At 37.7% G+C, this 23,744-nt stretch overlaps 1 protein-coding gene across 1 annotated transcript in view; it reads left to right on the forward strand.

The window, feature by feature from the left end:
- Positions 1-23,450, forward strand: part of LOC147370576 (transmembrane protease serine 11F-like) — a 116,120-nt gene extending 92,670 nt beyond the window's left edge. The window contains exons 5-10 of the mRNA XM_086407328.1: positions 1,952-2,115; positions 4,465-4,503; positions 9,640-9,841; positions 14,392-14,651; positions 15,750-15,892; positions 22,219-23,450. Of these exons, the coding sequence (XP_086263454.1) occupies positions 1,952-2,115; positions 4,465-4,503; positions 9,640-9,841; positions 14,392-14,651; positions 15,750-15,892; positions 22,219-22,377 (967 nt within the window). The 3' untranslated portion in view covers positions 22,378-23,450. The remainder of the gene's footprint in view (positions 1-1,951; positions 2,116-4,464; positions 4,504-9,639; positions 9,842-14,391; positions 14,652-15,749; positions 15,893-22,218) is intronic.
- Positions 23,451-23,744: the final 294 nt, after the last annotated feature.

The raw sequence follows: 23,744 nt of genomic DNA on the forward strand, positions 1-23,744 counted from the left end.
GCTCAGTCGTGTCCGACTCTTCGCGACCCCATGAATCACAGCACGCCAGGCCTCCCTGTCCATCACCAACTCCCAGAGTTCACTCAGACTCACATCCATCGAGTCAGTGATGCCATCCAGCCATCTCATCCTCTGTCGTCCCCTTCTCCTCCTACCCCCAATCCCTCCCAGCATCAGAGTCTTTTCCAATGAGTCAACTCTTCGCATGAGATGGCCAAAGTACCGGAGTTTCAGCTTCAGCATCATTCCCTCCAAAGAAATCCCAGGGCTGATCTCCTTCAGAATGGACTGGTTGGATATCCTTGCAGTCCAAGGGACTCTCAAGAGTCTTCTCCAACACCACAGTTCTGCCTACCCAAAAATCAGACTATGATTTTCTCTTCAATAAGGTTTTTCCTCGAATGCTCCTGCATTATTTTATTTCGGATGCCTTTTCACTCTGTTCTGATAAAAGGCAACATATATAAATTAGGATATGCATTATCAGAGACTAAAATAAGTTACTGGAATTTATCCTGAATATATTTTAATAGAAAGTCCAAAAGGGTTGGCATTTACTGGAATAATGTATCTTGTTTTTTATCAATTTTGATAAAAATTGATGAAATTTTAAAATTTTTATTGTGGATATCAATCAGTTTACACACATACATATTTATACACATGAGCTTCAGAGGTGATGCAGTGATAAAGAATCCACCTGCAAGGCAGGACACTCAGATTTGATCCCTGAGTCAGAAGACCCCTTGAAGAAGGAAATGGCAAACTACTCCAGTATTCTTGCCTGGAAAATCCCATGAACAGAGGAACCTGGCAGGCTACAGACCATGGGATTGCAAAGGGTCAGACACAACTTAGTAGCTAAACAACATATATATCTATATATATAGATATATATACACATGTGATAACATGCATATACATATATATGTAAATACACATATATATTTGTAGTACTTATTTACTTCATTTCTTGATGGTAAATATACATATGGTCAAGAGCCCATGTCTTTTCTATCCCTTTTCCCCTTTCTACTCTCCTTTCTTCCTTCATTTTTTGTATATGTCCAACTAAAGTTGTTCTCAAAATATAACTAGAGGGTTTCTAGACCTCTACACATTATTGTAAATTTTTATATTTGAACTTATCAAATGATCTCCTTTTATAATTGCTTTCTTTAATCATCCATGTTTCAAACTCATATTAACTGACTACCAAGCCCCAAAATACCAATGGCTCAACACAATAAAGATCTATTTAATTTCCATGGTGCAGTCCAAACAGACGTGGCATAAGTGGGTGTAGGGATGATTGGGATTGTAGAATGGACTTGCCCACTGAATCTCTGGGTGGCGAATAAGGGAAGAGTGAAAGCATGGAGGATGGTACAGGAAGTCTTCCAGGGCCAGGTCTGGGAGCAGGTACATCGTTTCTCCCCACATTTCACTGTCCAGGATTCACTAGAGAGTTTCAATAAACTGCAAGGAAGGCGAGGAAATGAAATTTAGCTCTTGCTTAGAAGGCAAAGCTTAGAAGAAGGGTTTGGTGAATACAAAGCATTGTCTTTGCCACACCACAACTGAGGAATAATGACCTTGGTTACAACTTGGTTCAGAATCCCTTAAAAAGCGAATCACCTAAGTGCACGTGTAAAGCATGATTTCACGAACCTCTCCTCCTCCCACAACCTCCTCTTTTTGAAGTTCAAAAAGGTTATGAAACTAAAATTATCTCACAGCTAGATGGTGAGCTAAGTTAGAGGCAAGAATAATGTTTTTTCCAGCTATTTATCTTAGCCGGTATTCCTAGAGATCATTTAAAAATCTGATACGCACACATGCCACTCACTATGTTTCTTTAAATCTAGTGTGAATCATAACGTGTAAAAATAGTTCCTGGTTAGAGAACTGACTTTATTATGATTACCTCTATCTGCTTTTTCCTCTTTAGTCCAGATCAAAATGGTATGAACATTCATATGGTGCTTGTGTTTCGATTCCCATCTACTGATAGTGCTGAGCAAGTCAGGAAAAAAATTGAAAGGATTCTATATCAAAGTCTGAAGAGAGAACCGATGCCTTTGACTATATACAAACCATCATTTACACTCACACGTAAGTCCTTTTACCATCTTTGTGGTTCCCTCCCTTCACAATCCTCTTTGTATTTTTCATAAGAATTCAGGTCAATGTATTCTCTCATTTCAAGAATTCACCCTTGGTGAATGTATGTCAGTGTGGATTAAAACTAAAATAAAAATTCGCTATGAGGTAAAGTCTAGTTTTATGATTTTTTTTTTCATATTTAACTTGGGCATCACTATGGGTTTTTAATTCACCCCGTATGTGAATTTTCATGTTGGATCTTTTCAAAAGCATGAAAGGGTAGGCATTAATTGCACCAGATGGAGGAGCCTGGTAGGCTACCGTCTATGGGGTCGCAAAGAGTCGGACACGACTGAGTGACTTCACTTCACTTCACAGACTCAGGGAAGGTGTCAAACATGGGACCTGCAAGCGTTGGCGGCGGGGGGGCGGGGCAGGGGCGGTATTAAAGCACAGGTATCCTGACTCCCAGAGGCCAGTTCTGGGGGTTAGCTTCCATAGTATCAAAGAAACAGAATCTTTATGAAGGTTGAAGCCTGTTGGAAGAAGCATTAACATGAACCATAAAGAGATTCTCTCTAGCTTATTTCCAATTTAAAACAATTTTAGTCATCTCCTCACAGATTCTTCACAATACAAACTCAGAAAAGCTGTCATTTCATTTTCCCCCAAAAGCAGAAAAAAAATGGAGCTCAAAAGGTTATGAAAGTAAAACTAAAACTGCCTCACAGCCAGTGGGAATCCAAACTGAGAGACATTTCTGTTTTTCTGTACCAACACAAAATTAGAGAAAGTAAAATAATGTATTTCAAATAAGACTATAAGTGCCAAGATCAGGGACTGTGTCTTTTTATTTTCTTATTCCTCCCCCTGAACTCTAGCATATGTCTCACAGGCATTAGGCATTCCAACTCTGTTCATTGTTTCTAATTAAGTATTTCCAAATGTGGTTGCTTCTGATTTAATACCAAAAAATAAGACTTGTCCTTTAAATCTTGAATCTTTTCCCCTCCCAACAACTATGAATTTAAAAAACAGATTGTCTAATTTCTCTGTTGTTAGAAAACCAGGAAAATCCTTTAAATACATTTTGATAGAATCCCCATACACAACAGTGATAACTTCTTCATAGAGTAATAAGAAATGATTAAGAATATGGTATCCACCTTTATTTTTAAATCAATTATATTCCAAATAAAAACATGGCATTTTCCAGCACTCTGTAAATGGCAATGTCAAACTAAATCTCAATTCCTGGTAATATAATTGTGCCTAACACATGATTATGTAAGCTAAAGTAAAATATCCACCATAAATTAAAATTGTAGAGTTTCTTATTTTACAATTTTAAAAATCATTTTTCAGCCTTCCTGGTCATGTATACTGACTTTTTATTATTATATTTATAAATAAATATACATTTATTACATGTATATTATATATATATATACATGTATACTGACTTTTAATATTAAATGATATTCTATGACCATCCTTGATAACCAAAATTCTACCACATACATTTTCTTCTGCAATACAAAGCTCACACTAAATAAAGAGAAGTAAAATGTCCAGGAGACTTCTAATAGGATTTGGGGCTCACATTCCCCTTATGGAAATGTCAGTATTATTGTGGAAAATATGATATACTTTCCTACTTTCTAACAAATAAAACAAATACCAAACCACCCCAATCAAATGAAACTGACTATAAAGAAACACTAAGATAAGTTTGAAGGGGAAAAGGTGTCACAGAAGGGAGACGTAAAGTGGAGGGAGAGATAGGGGGCTGGCTGTATACAAGAGACCTTCATGCCTCCAGTACCTGCTGACTTCCACCGTGTTCGCTGTGAGAGTCATCCTCAGTGAGAGAAGCCATCAACCTGCAATGATCAAGTTCCCACTCTTTGTAGTCAAAGGCCTGGGAATTGGTCTGTGAGGGACCTGGGATGCCTATCAACCTGGCTTCCAGGCATATGCCTAACACACATAGGTTAGTCCAACTGCTACAGCGAACACCAGTTGTGATGGGAATAGAGGTTGTTTCCCTTAGTTTTATTGGAGGTCCCACAGAAATCAGCCATGGACATTTATCCTAATCATTCTCTCCTCATTTCCTAACTTCCGTTTTTTGGTTTCTTAGTGAAAATCAGAAGACAAAATGTTACCTTTTTAGAGTAAAATTATACATTTTGAACCAAATCAGAGTAGAGGGTTATTTATATATTTCTTGGTTACAAAAAATATCTTATATGGATTCTTTGGGCAATAGGCATTTTATAGTAACCATTTGAACAAAATCACATGAAAATAGGAACATACACTTCCACCAACTAATTCATGTTTTGTTTATTTCAGCTATCGACAACAAAAAGATGAGGAATTTTCTCAACAGTCGTAAGTTCCAAAGCCCATGATTAACTGTCTATTTCATAGCAAAGATAAATAATAAAAGCCCAGAGAGTTGCAAGTAGAATTTACCACATTCTTTTATGAGGTATAATTGATATAACATTGTATTAGTTTTGAACATACAATGTATAATTATTTGATATCTGTATTTCAAAATGATCATAACAGTAATACCGAGTTGTTTTTTTCTGTTGTAAACCACTTAATCTTTTTATTATGTTTTATTACTGTTGACATTTTAAGACATTTAAATTTATACATTTACACCAAATACAATTTTTAGTGTTTTGACTTACAGAATGTGGTAAAAAATTATATAGTATTCTTGATATTACATACATAACATATGTAGCTATATTTCTAACATCTTGCATGCATATGTGCTAAGTTCCATTAGTCTTGTTCAACTCTTGGTGACCCTATGGCCCATAGCCCTCCAGGTTCCTCTGTCCATGGGATTCTCCAGACAAGAATACTGGCATGGGTTAACATGCCCTTCCCCAGGAAATCTTCCCTACCCAGGGATGAAACCTGCATCTCTATGTCTGTTGCATTGGCAGGTGGATTCTTTACCACTAGAGCCACCTGGGAAGACCAATTTCACATTTTACTTATCACTAATCTTTACATGGACTTTCTAGGTGACTCGGAGGTAAAGAATCCATGTGCCAATGCAGAAAACACAGGAGATACAGGCTCGATCCCTGGGTCAGGAAGATCCCCTTGAGGAGGAAATGGCAAACCATTCCAGTATTCTTGCCTGGACAATCCAATGGACAGAGGAGCTGGAGGGCTACATTCCATGAGGTTGCAAAGAGTCAGACATGACTGAGCACCAGCACAAACTTTACATACTCTATTACTAATCTTTTTCAAAACAATATGTTCCATTTTATCCCAACAGTCACAGTCATTTATCCATCACTAAAGTCTCTTGCTTGATTGTTGTTCAGTCACTAAACCATGTCTGATTCTTTGTGACCCAAAGGACAGAAATATGCTAGGCTTCTTTGTCCTTCACTATCTCCCAGACTTTGCTCAGATTCGTGTCTATTGGGTCAGTGATGCTATCTAACCATCTCATCCTCTGACGCTCTCTTCTCCTTTTGCCTTCAATCTTTCCCAGCATCAGGGTCTTTTCCAGTGAGTCAGCTCTTCATGTTAGGTGGCCAAAGTGTCGGAACTTCAGCTTCAGGATCAAAGTCTTTTGTTATACTTTTACTATTTCCCTTTCTTGAGTCTTGATTTAAATTCACCCTTTTGCTTGCTAAACTGTATCTTTAGGTTATTTTTCAATAAGACAACTACATAGATGGTGTATTTTTGAGAAATTGCATATATCAGAATCTCTTTTCCATTGCCTTTATCTTTATGTATTATAGGATTCTTGGGTCATAAATTTTCTCAAATAACTATATACATATCATTCCACCTTCTTCTAGTGTTTTGTTATAGAGCAGAAGTCTAAGGCTGGTGTGATTTTTATTCTTTTAGGTTATCTTTTTGGTTCCTGGAAGAAGGTAGGAAATCTTTATCCTATAACATTATTTTTTTTTTTTGTCAAGAGATCTAGATGTGTATTTGACACTGAACCTTGTCTGGGACACTATGAGATTTTCAACTTGTACACTGTTTTTTCTCATCCTGGAAAAATATTCTTCCTTTATAAATTTGATGATTGACTCTGTTTTAATTGGTTTGGTTTTTTTTTTTTTCTTCCTCAGGAACACAAATGATTTATTATCTGACTGTCCATTTACTGAACTCTATGACAATCATTATTTCTAGTTCCAGTTCAGTTTCAGTGCATTATGAAAGATCTCATCTGATCTATACTCCTGACAACCACTTACCTCAATTGTCTGGTGTCACATTTTCTCTTCTTCTATGTGGATTTATTATCTGTTATGACATTTCTGTGATTTCTTGAATTTTCTTGATTGACATACAGATCTTTTGTTGTGTGTACTCTTATCAGAGTATATTTTCCCCTTATGTTTGGCTACCTTTGTTTTATTAAGGTCATGTTTTCTTGACTATCTTTGCTGATACCAAGCACAAGTTCTGAAAATTTCTGAGGAAAATTTTCAGTGATATGTCTGTCTTCTAAGTTTATATATCATCTGATTTAGAGGATCTTAGCCATGCCATACAGTTAGATGCAGGATTAAATTCAGATTTTAAGAACAGAGTATATTAAAACTACATCAACCACCCACTTTAGGGCACCATCAGCTCCAGCATTCACTGGTGCCAGTTCTCTGTCATTCTCTGTTTAAATTCCTTTTCATAAGTCCAATCACAGCACTATAAAAAAACACCTACCACGGACTGGGTAGTATATAAACAGCAGAAATATATTGCTAATAGTTCCGGAGGCTAGAAGTCCGAGATTGTTGTGAGGTGAGGGCCCACTTCCTACTCATAGATTCTTGCTGTTCAGTCAAGTGGTGGAAGGGGCTAGAGATTCCTCTGCAGACTATTTTATAAGGTACTGACCCATTCATGAGAGCTCCACTCTCATGACTTAAGCACCTCTGGAAGGCTGTACCTACTAATACCACCACCTTTAAGGGTTAGAGATTTCAACTATGGGGAGTACACATTCAGACCATTGCACCAAATAACCACATTTTCATAGAACGTTTCATCTTTCCTGTGTTCCTAGATAAGACGGTGTGCAGGCATTGTGGCTTCTGAATGCATACATAGAGAAAAGAGTTAATGGGTCACGACTGGAAGGTTCAAACTAGAGCTTCTGTTTGTCGAGGGACTGGTGAATTACAGCTTTACTTCTGGTGTGGAAAATCACAATATCAGTGGCTTTGTCAGAATTGTTAGGGCTCTCCACAGAGTTCTGGTTCAAAGAAATAGGTTGGGCAGTCCAAGAAGTTGTTTTTTAAACCAACCCACTGAATACTGCAGTTACTGAAAATTACCTCCAAAATGTATATACTTTTTTCTTATCTTTCCTTAATTTTTGGTGATTTTGTTCCTTTTGCCTTTGAGTAATACCATAGACTCAAATTTTTCATTTTCAGTCTGAGGATAATAACATCTAATAACATAGAGAGATAGTAACAGAGTTATTAAAATTAGGGCAAGTGTATGTAACACTATGTACAGGGTCTGGATCATAACTAGTAGATATTATTTTTATTATTATTACCTTGACATTTATTTTTAGGGGAAATTGGGAGAGTAAGCATTAGACTCTACTGATGTGGCACCATATTAATGGAGAAACTCTACATGATGGAATTATGATAAATTTATAAATATGATTTCAAGCAACTATTTTTTAATCTGTTCCTGAATAAAACCTCTTTTTAAAAAAGTGTATTGTTAACTAATCTCAAAAATATACAAGCAACTCCTACAGCTCAACTCCAGAAAAATAAATGACCCAATCAAAAAATGGGCCAAAGAACTAAATAGACATTTCTCCAAAGAAGACATACAGATGGCTAACAAACACATGAAAAGATGCTCAACATCACTCATTATCAGAGAAATGCAAATCAAAACCACTATGAGGTACCATTTCATGCCAGTCAGAATGGCTGCGATCCAAAAGTCTACAAGCAATAAATGCTGGAGAGGGTGTGGAGAAAAGGGAACTCTCTTACACTGTTGGTGGGAATGCAAACTAGTACAGCCACTATGGAGAACAGTGTGGAGATTCCTTAAAAAACTGGAAATAGAACTGCCTTATGATCCAGCAATCCCACTGCTGGGCATACACACTGAGGAAACCAGAAGGGAAAGAGACACGTGTACCCCAATGTTCATGGCAGCACTGTTTATAATAGCCAGGACATGGAAGCAACCTAGATGCCCATCAGCAGATGAATGGATAAGAAAGCTATGGTACATATACACAATGGAGTATTACTCAGCCATTAAAAAGAATACATTTGAATCAGTTCTAATGAGATGGATAAAACTGGAACCTATTATACAGAGTGAAGTAAGCCAGAAAGAAAAACACCAATACAGTATACTAACACATATATATGGAATTTAGAAAGATGGTAACAATAACCCTGTGTACGAGACAGCAAAAGAGACACCGATGTATAGATCAGTCTTATGGACTCTGTGGGAGAGGGAGAGGGTGGGGAGATTTGGGAGAATAGCATTGAAACATGTATAATATCATGTATGAAACGAGTCGCCAATCCAGGTTCGATGCACGGTACTGGATGCTTGGGGCTGGTGCACTGGGACGACCCAGAGGGAGGGTATGGGGAGGGAGGAGGGAGGAGGGTTCAGGATGGGGAACGCGGGTATACCTGTGGCGGACTCATTTCGATATTTGGCAAAACTAATACAATATTGTAAAGTTTAAAAATAAAATAAAACTAAAAAAAAAGTGTATTGTTAATAAAAATATAAACATTAATAATTAGAAGACACATTAATAAAGTATACTAATACACTTCCAGGTATTATTTAGGGTTGAAGTCTAATCAACTGAGAATTTGTTATCAGGGAATCAGAATATGTTAAAAAAAAAAACTAGTCTTTTTAAATTTTAGAAAAGCAAGATACTCATTAATATTTAAGATGGTTAAAATTCAGGGCTTTTCGAAGACAATGTACAGATTTGTGTCAAGGCAGAATCATGGCTGACATTCAGTGTTGCACTCTCTCAGTAGTAAGAATATAAATTTCGACTTAGATCCTTCTAATCCTTCCAATATACAACTCTGTCTCTTGCCAGCTGTGTTACCTTCAGTAATTTATGTTCTTTTTCCCGGGCTGAGTTTTCTCATTTAAAAAGTGTTTTGCTACACATGTATCGAAAACTCTCAGCAGAGGATCTACACATTTTTATGCTCTTAAATTATTTATTTATCTATTCATCTGTATATGCTCCATATAGAGGCAGAAGTTCATTCTGGTTTGGATACCTTGAAATGTTGGTAAATATTTCTTTTGTACCTCTCTGGGAATAGTAGCACCCCTAGAAAATAACCCCAGAGACTGAGTGCTAGAAATGGGTTAAAGAGCAACAGGTTCAATGGACCCTCTAAGCATCTGTGCCCAATGCAAATCAGGGTGTGCTTTTTTCCCCTCGTTTTCATGAAATCAAGGTAACACTTGTTTCTGTGACAGGCTGTGGAATAAGGATGACACCTTCATACATGCCATTACCAGCATTTGCGTCTACTGAAAGAATTGTCCAAGGAAGTGAAGCAGCTCTGGAAGGGGAGTGGCCGTGGCAGGCCAGCCTCCAGCTCATAGGGGCTGGCCATCAGTGTGGAGCCAGCCTCATTAGTAACACGTGGCTGCTCACGGCAGCTCACTGCTTCCGCCGGTAAGTTTATTAGAGCTCTTGTGAGTCTTGCTTACTCAGTTATTAATTACCATCAATTTAGTGCCTGGGAAAAGTCCAATCTCACCAAATTATCCTCTACTCCACTCTAGATGGACGCTATCCCCTAAATGCATTATGGCTGCTCCATGCCCCAATCGAACTCATCCCCTCACCCTTCTCTCAATATATATCATGTTTGGTTTGGTGAAAACCAAACCAAAGAGCCATTCTTGTGACTCATACCATCTGTTCCTTGTATGTAGCATCATGAAACTATGCGATCTTTTTCTACTACATCATAAATTATTTTAAAGACTATTATACATGTACAAATTTAAACTTATGTATATTTAAGGAAAATTCTTCCACTTTCACTTTTAAAAAATTATTTCATCTATCCTCCAACTATCAACATCCACCACCACTTATAGGAAAAAAAAAAAAAAGCAAAGGTATCATTTTTGAAGCTCTCCCTTAATAAGGGAGAGAAGGAAATGGCAGCCCACTCCAGTATTCTTGCCTGGAGAATCCTGTGGATGGAGGAACCTGATGGGCTGCTGTCCATAGGGTCGCACAGAGTAGGACATGACTGAGGCAACTTAGCACATATGTATGCATTGGAGAAGGAAATGGCAACCCACTCCAGTATTCTTGCCTGGAGAATCCCAGGGACGGAGGAGCCTGGTGGGCTATCTATGGGGTCGCACAGAGTCAGACACAACTGAAGCGACTTAGCAGCAACAGCTTCCAATTATCCAAGAACCATGTGGGCTGGTAAAGAATCCACCTGCAATGCAGGAGACCTGCGTTCAATTCCTGAGTTGGGAAGATCCCCTGGAGAATGGAAAGGCTACCCACTCCTGTATTCTGGCCTGGAAAATTCTATGGGGTCACAAAGAGTCAGACATGACTTAGCGACTTTCACTTCATTTCATGTGGGCTTTTCTGGACTAGAGAGGTGTGTGGATGGTGGGAGAAATCTACCAACCTATATCACTGCCCTCACAGTGTGGAAGATGGGTCATACAAAACCTGAAAAGAGCTCCCTGTTGGGCTTTCACAGTTGTAACTCTTAACACTCAGCTATATCACTTCACATACACAGACATGCACAGGCACGCTATTGCCCAAGATCAGGGACACACTATCTTTTTTCCCTGAGGTTTCAACATCAGGGTACAGAGAGTTTTTCCTTTTAAACCCTCAAAAGACAAAAGTTCTGAAAAAGGTCCTGGCCAATGACACTGTTCACATACCCTTTCAGAAGAAACTATCCTTGGTGAGTCTAAGTGGTGCTTGATCATCCTTCTAAGGGTAACACCCAAATTGTTCTAAGATGCCTACACCTTTATTTATGGAGCAGATGTGTGATGAGAATGACCTAATGGATTTAAGGTGATTGTCACTGTCTCATGAAAAAAGAGAAAAGGGATTCACATGTACGTATTTACAACCTCAGTAATATCATTGTGCTCAGGTAAACTTGAGTCTCACTAACTTTTCAAGGCTTTATGATTTTTTCATGCTCATATAGTCCTCCATTTTTCATACATTTTTAAAATTTATAACTGATGCTTGCTTACATAAATTAAAAAGAAATAAGCTCAGAATGTAAAGTCTTTAACTATTGAGTGAAGAATACAAGCTATATAGACTGAGATCCATGTTCTAGCAGGTCCAGTGCCATTTCTGTGTGGGCAGACATATAGAGGGACTGGCCATTGAGTGTGATAAAGCAGAGATAACTGGTGATCTTGATCAAAGAAATTGTGATGATGTGATAGGGGTGAGAATGAATTCAAGAGAGAAAAGAAAGAGAAGGATTGGATGTAGTGAGTTTAGACCCCACTTTCAAGGAGTTTTTAAATGAATGGGAGCAGAGAAATTTGATAGTCCAGAGTGGCTGTGGATTCTAAGGAGGAATTTATTTTTTTAATGTGAGAACTGTAATAGCATATTTTATGCCAATAATAATAAAGAGTTTAAAATTATAATGATTCTGGAGAGGAAGGGATCAATTTTGCATGTGATATAATTTCATATAATTGCATGATGAAGTGCACTATTGTGAAGGAAAAAGAAGGGTACTTTGAAGACAGTATCACAATTATCCAAATACTTTTTAAATTTTTATGTTTTTTCCTACAGAAATACTATATTTTAAAAATCATATTTAAGACAAATGTTAGTACCTTTATGCCCATGAAAAAATGATCCCTGTCTTTGTGAAACAACTGTATATAGGGAAAAGTTCTTGACAGGATATCATGAGACCTCGGCCATCTGTCTCTGACACTAACCAGCTGAATACATCATGTACCTGGCCAAGTCATTTAATTTCTGAATTTCAGTGTTCTTATCTGCAAAGCATGCTGAACTGTGCCTATTACTTGAGTCTCCCTTTCTGGTTTTTCATGCATGAAGAGATAGGTATTTCTGTTTTGTCTACTCAGTTGGTTTACAAGATCCTTAAGGACTGAAGTAATATGTCTTTGTAGATTCCAGAATTCTAGTTTTCAAATGAATGCTTCATCCTTAAGATTTCTGCTTTGAATTAAATCTTCCTTTATTATTTTTAAATATAAATTTATTTATTTTAATTGGAGGTTAATTACTTTACAATATTGTATTGGTTTTGCCATACATCAACATGAATCTGCCACAGGTATACACGTGTTCCCCATCCTGAACCCCCCTCCCTCCTCCCTCCCTGTACCATCCCTCTGGGTCATCCCAGTGCACCAGCCCCAGGCAACCAATATCATGCATCGAACCTGGACTGGTGATTCGTTTCATATATGATATTATATATGTTTCAATGCCATTCTCCCAAATCATCCCACCCTCTCCCTCTCCCACAGAGTCAATACATCTGTGTCTCTTTTGCTGTATCGCATACAAGGTTATTGTTACCATCTTTCTAAATTCCATACATATGCATTAAAAGAAATCAAAATATGCATAGAAACAAATGAAAATGAAAACACAACAACCCAAAACCTGTGGGACACTGTAAAAGCAGTGCTAAGGGGAAAGTTCATAGCAATACAGGCATACCTCAAGAAACAAGAAAAAAGTCAAATAAATAATCTAACTCTACACCTAAAGCAACTAGAAAAGGAAGAAATGAAGAACCCCAGGGTTAGTAGAAGGAAAGAAATCTTAAAAATTAGGGCAGAAATAAATGCAAAAGAAACAAAAGAGACCATAGCAAAAATCAACAAAGCTACAAGCTGGTTCTTTGAAAGGATAAATAAAATTGACAAACCATTAGCCAGACTCATCAAGAAACAAAGGGAGAAAAATCAAATCAATAAAATTAGAAATGAAAATGGAGAGATCACAACAGACAACACAGAAATACAAAGGATCATAAGAGACTACTATCAGCAATTAAACCTTCCTTTAAAGTGTAAATAAGTAGAGCAGCTGAGAGAAGACCCCCCCCCCTCCCCCGCATACCCCAATTCCTTGGCCCCTAGGCTCTGCCTGCTTATCCCTGGGGCAGTACAGAGTACTTTGAAAGCCACTGATCTTTCAGGTTTTTCATTACACTTAAAGCTTTATGATTCACCAGCACAGTAATCCTGCATGAACAGGGAAATTCCCTTTTTAAATTCTCTTATGTGTAATTTCCTTTTACATAATTTTCCTTTACAGAGAGAATTCAAGTTTCTACATATTTTTGTCATTCTTGAAAGGGCTGATTAGACAAACAGGGAACTGAGGTTTAGGGTAGAACAGGGAGTAAAGAGATGATAGAAGGATGCAGAATTTGCTTGTAGTGTAATCTCATGGTAGAGAAAAGCATCTGTGTTAAGGGAAAGCCTCAAAAATAGTAAGAGGGACTGACCAGGGCAGATGAAAGGGTAGTGGGAGCTCTAACAGCACAGCGATGAGTTAAGGCTGCTTTTAGCCCTTGAGTATTGGGGCAGGGTATGGGCACTGGGTGGAGAAATAATCCTGTATACACATGAGGGTTTGTGAAGAAGACAAATTACACTTTGTCTCAAAGATCAAGATAAGACCCAGTAAACAAGAGTCAACAGGTTAAATCATAAAATAAGAATGGAGAGAATGTCTCATACAGAAGGAAATGCCCCTTAGGGTGATAATGTCCAAAACAGATAAAAATTAATTTCTATACACTTCACTGAAATTAGAGAAAAAAATCAAATTTGAAGAGTTTCTAATGAACAAAATTAAATGTTAATTTAACATTAAAATGTTAAATTAAAATGTTAGAATTAAAATGTGGGAAACTAATTGTATAGTACCCATTATTATTATTCCAGCTGCAGCATGAAATTCCACTTAGCTATTGTATTTTTTAAATTTTAGAGCTTATGAAATATTTTAAGAGCTTTCCTACTCTCACTTGTATCATCAGTATTTTAACCTCTTTCTTTACATAAGGCCATCAATTGCAAATTCTCTCGCTATAGGAATTTTTCAGGGACATAATTCCAATAGTTGCAGAGAATACTGTCTCAACTGTTTTTAGAGGATACAGTTAAGTATAACTAATCATATTCTTTATTTTTTTGCAGAAATAAAGACCCAAATAGATGGATCGTTACTTTTGGTATAACTATAACACCACCTGCAGTGAAACGAAGTTTGAGGAAAATTATCATTCATGAAAATTACCATAAAGAAACAAATGAAAATGACATTGCTTTGGCTCAGCTTGATACCCGAGTTGAGTTTTCAAATGTAGTTCAGAGAGTTTGCCTCCCAGATTCATCCATAAAGTTGCCACCTAAAACAGGTGTATTTGTCACAGGATTTGGATCCATTGTAGATGATGGTGAGTTGTTCAATGTAATTTACTTAGTGCAAATTTATCTTGGCATCTAATGTGCCATCTAGGAGATACCTCTTTAGACTTTTCATTAAAATGTTCATGCTTCTAATATGTATGGGCTTCCCTGGTGGCTCCGATGGTAAAGAATCTGCCTGCAGTGCAGTAGACCCAGATTTGATCCCTTGGTCAGAAAAATCCGCTGGAGAAGGAAAGTATGACTCTGAGAAGAACAAGGTGCTGTGTGTTAAAGTAAAAAAAAGTAAAAGGAATCATATACCCATCCCTGAGGAGTTCACAATTATTTGGAGCAGTCGTGGGGCAGAGGAGAGTTCAATAACATGGATAAGATGAACAGATGGTTCTGGGTACTCTAAGAAGGAACAAAATGCTATGGGAGTACAGGAAAGTAAATTACTACAAATTGTATAGTCACCAGATATAAACACTCCTGGCTTGTGTATACTTCATATGCTTTTTTTTTTCTGGTTTAAATTCTTCCTAATTTTAATGAGGATATACCATGGTCATAAACATGGAAGTGGTTTGTGAATGTTTTGAGACTAACGTACGCAGTATTTTTTCCTCCTAACCACTGGCCTTCTTCTCTGCTGGTGTCATATTGTTGGTATATCTTCAGCATTTGCTTTGTTTCTCATGCTTTGAGACATTCTGAAATAACACTGTGTAGCATAGAGCTGGGCAAACAGACCTGTGCGGTTTGTATCCTGGTTTATACTTGAGTAGATTTTGGAAAATCAATGAACTTCTCTGAGCCTCAACTTCCTTATGTGGAAAATCATGAAAAAAAGTCATATACACACAATACTGTGTGTAGTTTTGAGGGTTCAAAGAACTTTTGAAGGTCCACAAATACGCAAGAGTCAGACACGACAGCAACTAAACCACCACCAGCACATATATGTGTACTGTTTCCTTGCATGTAGACATTTATGCCACAGAAAATAAAATTAGGCAATCGTTAATAATGAAAAATCTAATGCTTTTACTCCTAAGAATATACAACTCATGTGTCTTCTGAGTCTTAGATATAGCTGTGTTCAAAGAACATGTGTTTTGTTTTTTCTTTTGTTTGTGTAATAGGACCAACACAAAATAAACTACGGCAAGCCAGGGTAGAAACCATAAGCACTGAGGTGTGTAACAGAAAGGATGTATATGATGGCATGATAACTTCAGGAATGTTGTGTGCCGGATTCATGGAAGGAAAAGTAGATGCATGTAAGGTAAGTCCAAAACACTTCAAAAGGAAAGTTTCCATTAATGATTTCTAATTTGAGCCTATATGTTTACCTGAAAGAAAAAAATGACATGAATTTTATCAAAGAATCAGTTTACCTAAATAACAAATGATAATCAAAATTATTATATTGAGTGTTTATTATGCAAAAACAATGCTAAACACTTTCTATACATTATTTCGTTTAATATAATGAGATGGACATAGTTCAGTTCAGTTCAGTCACTTAGTCATGTCCAACTCTTTACAACCTCATGGACTGCAGCAAGCCAGGCCTCCCTGTCCATCACCAACTCCCAGAGCTTGCTCAAACTCATGTCCATTGAGTCGGTGATGCCATCCAACCATCTCATCTTCTCTCGTCCCCTTCTCCTCCTGCCTTCAATCTTTCCCAGTATCTCTTCTCCAATGAGTCAGTTCTTCGCATCAGGTGGCCAAAGTATTGGAGCTTCAGCTTCAATCAGTCCTTCCAATGAATATTCAGGACTGATTTCCTTTAGGATGGATGGGTTGGACTTCCTTGCCGTCCAAGGGACTCTCAAGAGTCTTCTCCAACACCACAGTTCAAAAGAATCAATTCTTCAGTGCTCAGCTTTCTTTATAGTCCAACTCTCATAACCATACATGACTACTGGAAAAACCATAGCCTTGACTAGACTGATATTTGCTGGCAAAGCAATGTCTCTCCTTTTTAATATGCAGTCTAGGTTAGTCATAACTTTTCTTCCAAGGAGCAAGTCTTTTAATTTCATGGCTGCAGTCACCATCTGCAGTGATTTTGGAGCCCTCCAAAATAGTCTGTCAATGTTTCCACTGTTTCCCCATCTATTTGCCATGAAGTGATGGGACCGGATTCCATGATCTTAGTTTTCTGAATGTTGAGTTTTAAGCCAACTTTTTCACTCTCCTCTTTCACTTTCATCAAGAGGCTTTTTAGTTCTTCACTTTCTGCCATAAGGGTGGTGTCATCTGCATATCTGAGATTATTGATACATATCTTGACAATCTTGATTCCAGCTTGTGCTTCATTCAGCCCAGCGTTTCTCATGATGTACTCTGCGTATAAGTTAAATAAGCAGGGTGACAATATACAGCCTTGACGTACTCCTTTTCCTATTTGGAACCAGTCTGTTGTTCCATGTCCAGTTCTAACTGTTACTTCCTGACCTGCATACAGATTTCTCAAGAGGCAGATCAAGTGGTCTGGTATTCCCATCTCTTCAAGAATTTTCCACAGTTTCTTGTGATCCCCACAGTCAAAGGTTTTGGCATAGTCAATAAAGCAGAAGTAGATGTTTTTCTGGAACTCTCGCTTTTTCTATGATCCAATGGATGTTGACAATTTGATCTCTGGTTCCTCTGCCTTTTCTAAAACCAGCTTGAACATCTGGAAGTTCACAGTTCACATATTGTTGAAGCCTGGCTTGGAGAATTTTGAGCATTATGTTACTAGCATGTGACATGAGTGTAATTGTGTGGTAGTTTGAATGTTCTTTGGCATTGCTTTTCTTTGGGATTGGAATGCACACTGACCTTTTCCAGTATTGTGGCCACTGCTGAGTTTTCCAAATTTGCTGGCGTATCAAGGGCAGCACTTTCACAGCATCATATTTTAGGATTTGAAATATCTCAACTGGCATTCCCATCACTTCCACTAGCTCTGTTCATAGTGATGTTTCCCAAACCCCACTTGACTCTGTATTCCAAGATGTCTGACTCTAGGTGAGTGATCACACCATCGTGGTTATCTGGGTCCTGAAGATCATTTTTGTGCAGTTGTTTTGTGTATTCTTGCCACCTCTTCTTAATATCTTCTGCTTCTGTTAGGCCCATACCATTTCTGTCCTTTATTGTGTCCATCTTTGCATGGCACTATTGACGTAGTACCATGACATAGTACTATTTACAAAATAGAAAATTAGTCTATTGCTCCCGTTTCTGGTTCAGACCACCTCTTATGCTCTATTGTTATTTTCTTAAGCAAATTTGTAATCAAAAGGCAGAGAAACCTCTCCTCTGAAAAGCACTTTATTCAGCTGTATCATCATCTCTCATCTATCTTGTTTTTAACCCCTTACCTCCTAATATCTCTACTTTGTTCCACTCATTCTTTCATGCCATTGACGCCTAGAATAGATTCCACCTTCGTCCTAACTTCTGCAATATTGTCATCAACTCATTTAAATGCTGGATCCTTAGTTCATAGATCTCAACCTCCAGGGACCTTCACTCCTCCTCAGTCACCTATTCCTAGGGCCACACCTTGAACCTTGTCATCAAAAACTGTTCCATCTCCAATGACACTAAATTCTCAAATCTTCCTATTTAACAACTATCCTCAGTCCTTTCTGCCTGATTTTCAACTACTTCTGTTTCTTTGGTCACACTGTTATAATCCAACCTACCAATCCTCACTGCCCAACATACACAACTTACACACATATTCTTTGTGTCCCTTCTCTGTTCTATTTTCATTTCTAGCTCTTACACCATTCAATGCACAATATATTTTATTTAACTGTCTCACTAGCCTAAAAAGTGAACTCTGTGAAGGCACTCATTTTAGAGCATCTATTTTATTTACCTCTGTTTTATGAATACCTCAACCAGTCTTGGCACAAATGTTTGTTGGCTGAATACCACCCTTCTTCAATTTCACAGAGTCTTGCAGAGCACAGCTTCTCTGCTGTTTCACGGTGCATTAATTCTTTCCTTTCTTCCACTGTTCACTTGTCCAATTTAGATTTCACTGTGATCATTTTTTAAACATTTTTGCTTATACCCCAAACCCACTTGATGTTCTCTCTTCCTAGTGTTTATGTCTGACAAGTTCCAAACCTGGAAGAACTCAGTTATTCAGACTCTCTGCCTGCATCTGGGAAGTCATATGCTCCTGAAAAAAATACAACAGAACACATGGCTCCAGTATGTGTTCCACATAACGAAGCTGACAACCTTACTATTTTTGTTGCTTTTTCCTAAATCTACCTTTCTCTGAATTCTCCCACCATTCTACACTTTCCTTAACTTCCAGTTTTTCCTGCCCATTTATTCTCAACTGATGATTCTGTTCTGAATTTTCAAAAAAAAAATAAAGTCATGGTAAGGAATTTCCCCATCTTCCTAGCATCAAACATTGCAGATCTGTCTTTATCTGGACCCTTTTCATCCACCTTCAGCTTAGGTCACTACAGAGAAGTTGCCCCTTCACTAAGGATAGCCCTTTCCCCACTGTTCAGATTCCTCTTCTTGTTGACCTTTTGGGAAAGTTTACACTAGCAATTGGGCTTCCCAGGTGGCACTAGTGGTAAAGAACCCACCTGCCAATGCAGGAGACGTAAGAGACGAGGGTTTGATCCTCAGGAAGACTCCCTGGAGAAGGAAATGACAACCCAGTCCAGTATTCTTACCTGGAGAATTCCATGGACAGAGGAGCCTAGCGAGCTACAGTCCGTAGGGTCACAAACAGTTGGACACAATTGAAGTGACTTAGCATGCATATATTAGCAATTACAGTCTCTCTCCTTCCAGAGTCAACATTTCTCTTGTGACTAAATTCTCTATTCAGATCTCTCAAGTCGTGGGAAAAAAAAAAAAAAAAGCCTTCAGCTAGCCTCTCATTTTATCTCTTTACCATCAAATATTTGAGAAAATGTTTATTGTCACAATTTTCTCATCTCTCACTAACTCCTCAAACTGTTTCAATATGGTTCCTGCCCTATTGCTTCATCAAAATCTCTCTTCCTAATGTTTTCAATGAATCAATAATGACCATCAACAATTTGAGGGGGTCTTTTTTTCCTCTTACCAGTATTTAATAGTGCTTACCACTCCCTCTTTATTGAAATATTGTCTTCTCTTGGCTTGTAATAATTTTCACTTTGCATCTCTGTCTGCTCATTCTCTATCTCCTTTTCAGTGTCCTTCTCTTAATCCAACCCATTACATGTTAATTTATGCCTGTTTATCTTTTCACTTGATACTTTCTCCCCAGAGAATCTAATTCTCTTTCATAGCTTCAATTATCTTTTTTTTTTTTTGCAGATACTACATGAAATTTTACTTTTAGCCCCATCCTCTCCTTTGATCTCCAGGTTTATCTATTCTATTCCTACTTGGCAGCTCCAGTTGGATATTTCAAAGGCACTTCAAATTCAAATGTTGTACCCAATTCTGTTCTGATTCTTCTCCCCAACTAATCTTCTGTGTTTTGTATTTCTGTAAATGGCATTCCCTTTCATTCTGTTAGATATGCCAAAGGCTAGAAACCATTGTAATTTCTCTTTATCCCATATTCAAATAACCACCTAACCCCACGGATTTTACTTCCTTAAATCTCTCTCCACCATCTTTTGTCTTTCTATCCTCTCTCAACCTCTCCTCCCCTTCCTGTCCCTTGACCACCTCCCATACACATTAACTATCTAGTTTATTTCTTTGTATTCATTCTTATGATCCTGTAGTGCATTAGTCAAATAAATTTCAGGATGGTTTCTAACAGGATGCAATCTGATCATGTTAACACCCTCCAAACCAATACAATATTGTAAAGTAATTAACCTCCAATTAAAATAAATAAATTTAAATTAAAAAATAAAATTAAAAAATATAGATCTAAAAAAAAAAAAAAAACTAAAATCTTCAGTGCTTTACCTTTATTTTTATCTTATGGTAAAATCTTCTTAAAAAGACCCATGGGACTTTATATAGAATAGTCTCTCCTTACCGCTATGGCCTCATTATGTACCACTTGCCCACTTGCTGTCCTCTCTCCAGTCTCCTATTTCTACAGCCTTTGCATATGCCATGTTGCTTCATGCCACAGAGCATTTGTCATGCTTCCCTCTGTCTAAAACGCATTTCATTCATGTCTTGCTTTTCATGATTTACTCTCTTCCTTCAGCTATTTGATTGATTACATTTGACCAAGGGAAATATCCCTAACCTCCCTGACTAGTCAAATCCCCCTATTGTATGTCTCTATAGCACTCATAACAGTTGTCATTTGCATATTTGTAGGCTTATTTCATATTATTTTTTTCTTATCCTAGATGTCAAGCTCTATGAGCATAGGGGCAGTTCATTTTTGGTCATTGTTAATCCTCAATGCCCATCAAAATGCCTGAGACGCATAGCAAAGTGTTAGGTCACTCAATTGTGTCCAACTCTTTGTAGCCCCATGGACAGCAGCCCCCCAGGCTCCTCTGTCCATGGAGTTCTCCAGGCAAGAATACTGGATTGGATAGCCACTCCCTTCTCCAGGGGATACTCCCGACCCAGGTGTCCTCAATACCCAGGGGTCTCCTGCATTGCAGGCAGATTCTTTACCATCTGAGCCACCAGGGCAGCCCTGTGACACCTAGTAGGAACTCAATAAATAGTTGATAAAAGAAAAAACAAATGAAGCAAGTGGGAGAGGCATAGAGAATTTATCCTGTGTATCTTACCTGAGATCACACAACAAGTAATTAATAGAGCTGGACCTGAAACTTGGGCAGTTCAACTACTGAGACCACAATCTTAACCTCGATACTTGCATCTATTTATTTGCATAATCTTCTTTGATCCAAAAGAGATTTAAGAAGACTTATATAAAATTCAGAAAGCAAACATAGATAGAAATAGGTAAATGAAAGAAAAGAAAGCCAGAGTAGGTTCATAAAATACAGTCAAGAGCTAACATACTCAGAAGAGATCACAGAAAATTTCTGCTGCTGCTGCTGCTAAGCTGCTTCAGTTGTGTCTGACTCTGTGGGACCCCATAGATGGCAGCCCACCAGGCTCCTCTGTCCCTGGGATTCTCCAGGCAAGAATACTGGAGTGGGTTGCCATTTCCTTCTCCAGTGCATGCATGCACGCTAAGCCGCTTCAGTCATGTCGGACTCTGTGCGACGCTATGGACAGCAGTCCACCAGACTACACTGTCCACAGGATTCTCTAGGCAGTAATACTGGAGTGGGTTGCCATTTCCTTCAATGTACAAATACCAACCTCATATTAAATATTTTAGATAAATGCTTACTAAATCATGCTTAAAGTGTCTAATAAAACTAGCAAAAAATATATGTATGCTGAAGCATAAATAATGTAGCCATTCCATATAAATTAGTATTGGTCTTTCTAGAAAATAATTTACTTAATAATTTAGCACAAAAGTTTAACTCAGTCAAGAGAACCATCATATAATCTGTCTCTAATCTGGTTGTATGTTCTATGTAACTTTTTCCATTTTTCCTCTGGAAGAGATGATTGCAGTGATTGTCCTACTGAATTAAATTAGAGTTAACAATCTCAAAAATTTTTTTTCTCTAGGGAGATTCTGGTGGACCTCTGGTTTATGATAATCATGAAATCTGGTACCTAGTTGGTATAGTAAGTTGGGGACAATCTTGTGCTCTTCCCAAAAAACCTGGCGTCTACACAAGAGTGTCTCAGTATCGAAACTGGATTGCCTCCAAGACTGGTATCTAGTGTGAACTGACCCTGAATTTTATCCATTGCACATAGAGCTAGAACTCCTGCATATTATGTATTATTTATATTCTTGTGATTTGAATCAGTTCCTTTGCTGAATGTCAAGAAGTCCTTCAGAGACAGAGCAATCTAATATCATGAGGTGGACTTCGTGTACATGGGACAGAAATCTTTCTCTACCCTAAGGAAAAAGATACAGCAAATGACAGGCAGCACCAACTCCTCACTCACATGGGAAATTGTGATCCTATTAATCAGATGAATATTTATATATACTTTCCTTCATTGAAGATGGGAACATCATTTTCCACAGGATATGAAGTGCTGCCAGGGCTCTCAAAATCTTACCTCATATAGTACCTGGAGCACTTGGGATTCATCTAACAAAATATGAAACAGCAACCATCCTTGAGGATTCAGGGCTCCAGTATTCTAGGACTGATTACTGGACCTTCAATGGCTTGAATGGAGTGTGTGAGATTTGCAATATAACTTGAATTCTAACCTGGGTTTACAAATAATAATACAGAATAAATAATAAATACAGAATAAATACAAAATAATACAGAATAAATAAATAATAAACCATGAGAATTGCCATGTAAAAGGTGTTTAAATATATCTGAACTTGCTATTAACATTGGGTTATACACATCAGTACTAACTTCAGGATGCATGTTGTATTGTTAATAAGCATTTCTGCTTTATTCTTTAACAGCATCTTTCCATTCACACATCATTTGAAGCTAGACTGAAAAGGAGACAACTCCTGGGAGCAATTTTTCATGGGTATAAGGAGGATAAAAAGAACTAATGGAACCTAGGCCATCAGAGATGTTTCAAATGATTACTAACAAAACAAGCACTCTTTAGATTTTTGGTGGAATGAAACATCCAATTATCATTTAGATATACCTATGTCATATACAGTGCTTTTATAAGTCTTCAGTTCTCTGACAAGTCAGATGTCTACTAGAATGTCAGGTTAGGAAATCTGATTTGTGAAAAGTACTTGGCACAGTGTCTGGCATATATTATACACTATATAAAAGTTTGTTATAATGGGAAGGAATGCCTTTATGAATTTTAAAGTTAATGAACTTGTTTAATGAGTGAATGACCTGGGGCTTAAAACAGCCCCAGGTCTAGTAGGAGAGAGCACAGGCTTAGAACCAGACCACTTGAGCTTGAATGTTGACTCTGACATGGGTAAACTATGGGTCCTTAACATCTCTGCATTAGCACTTTCATCTCTACAGTGAGAATAAAAATGATACCTACCTCATATCATTATGAGGATTAAATGCATTCATACAGGTAAATTACTTGGAACAGGATCTTTATACAACAGGCTCTCAATATGG

This window comes from Bos grunniens, chromosome 6 (genome assembly GCF_055505025.1).
Source record: "Bos grunniens cultivar Pamir isolate PY7600 chromosome 6, Bosgru_T2T1.0, whole genome shotgun sequence".
NCBI lineage: Eukaryota > Metazoa > Chordata > Mammalia > Artiodactyla > Bovidae > Bos > Bos grunniens.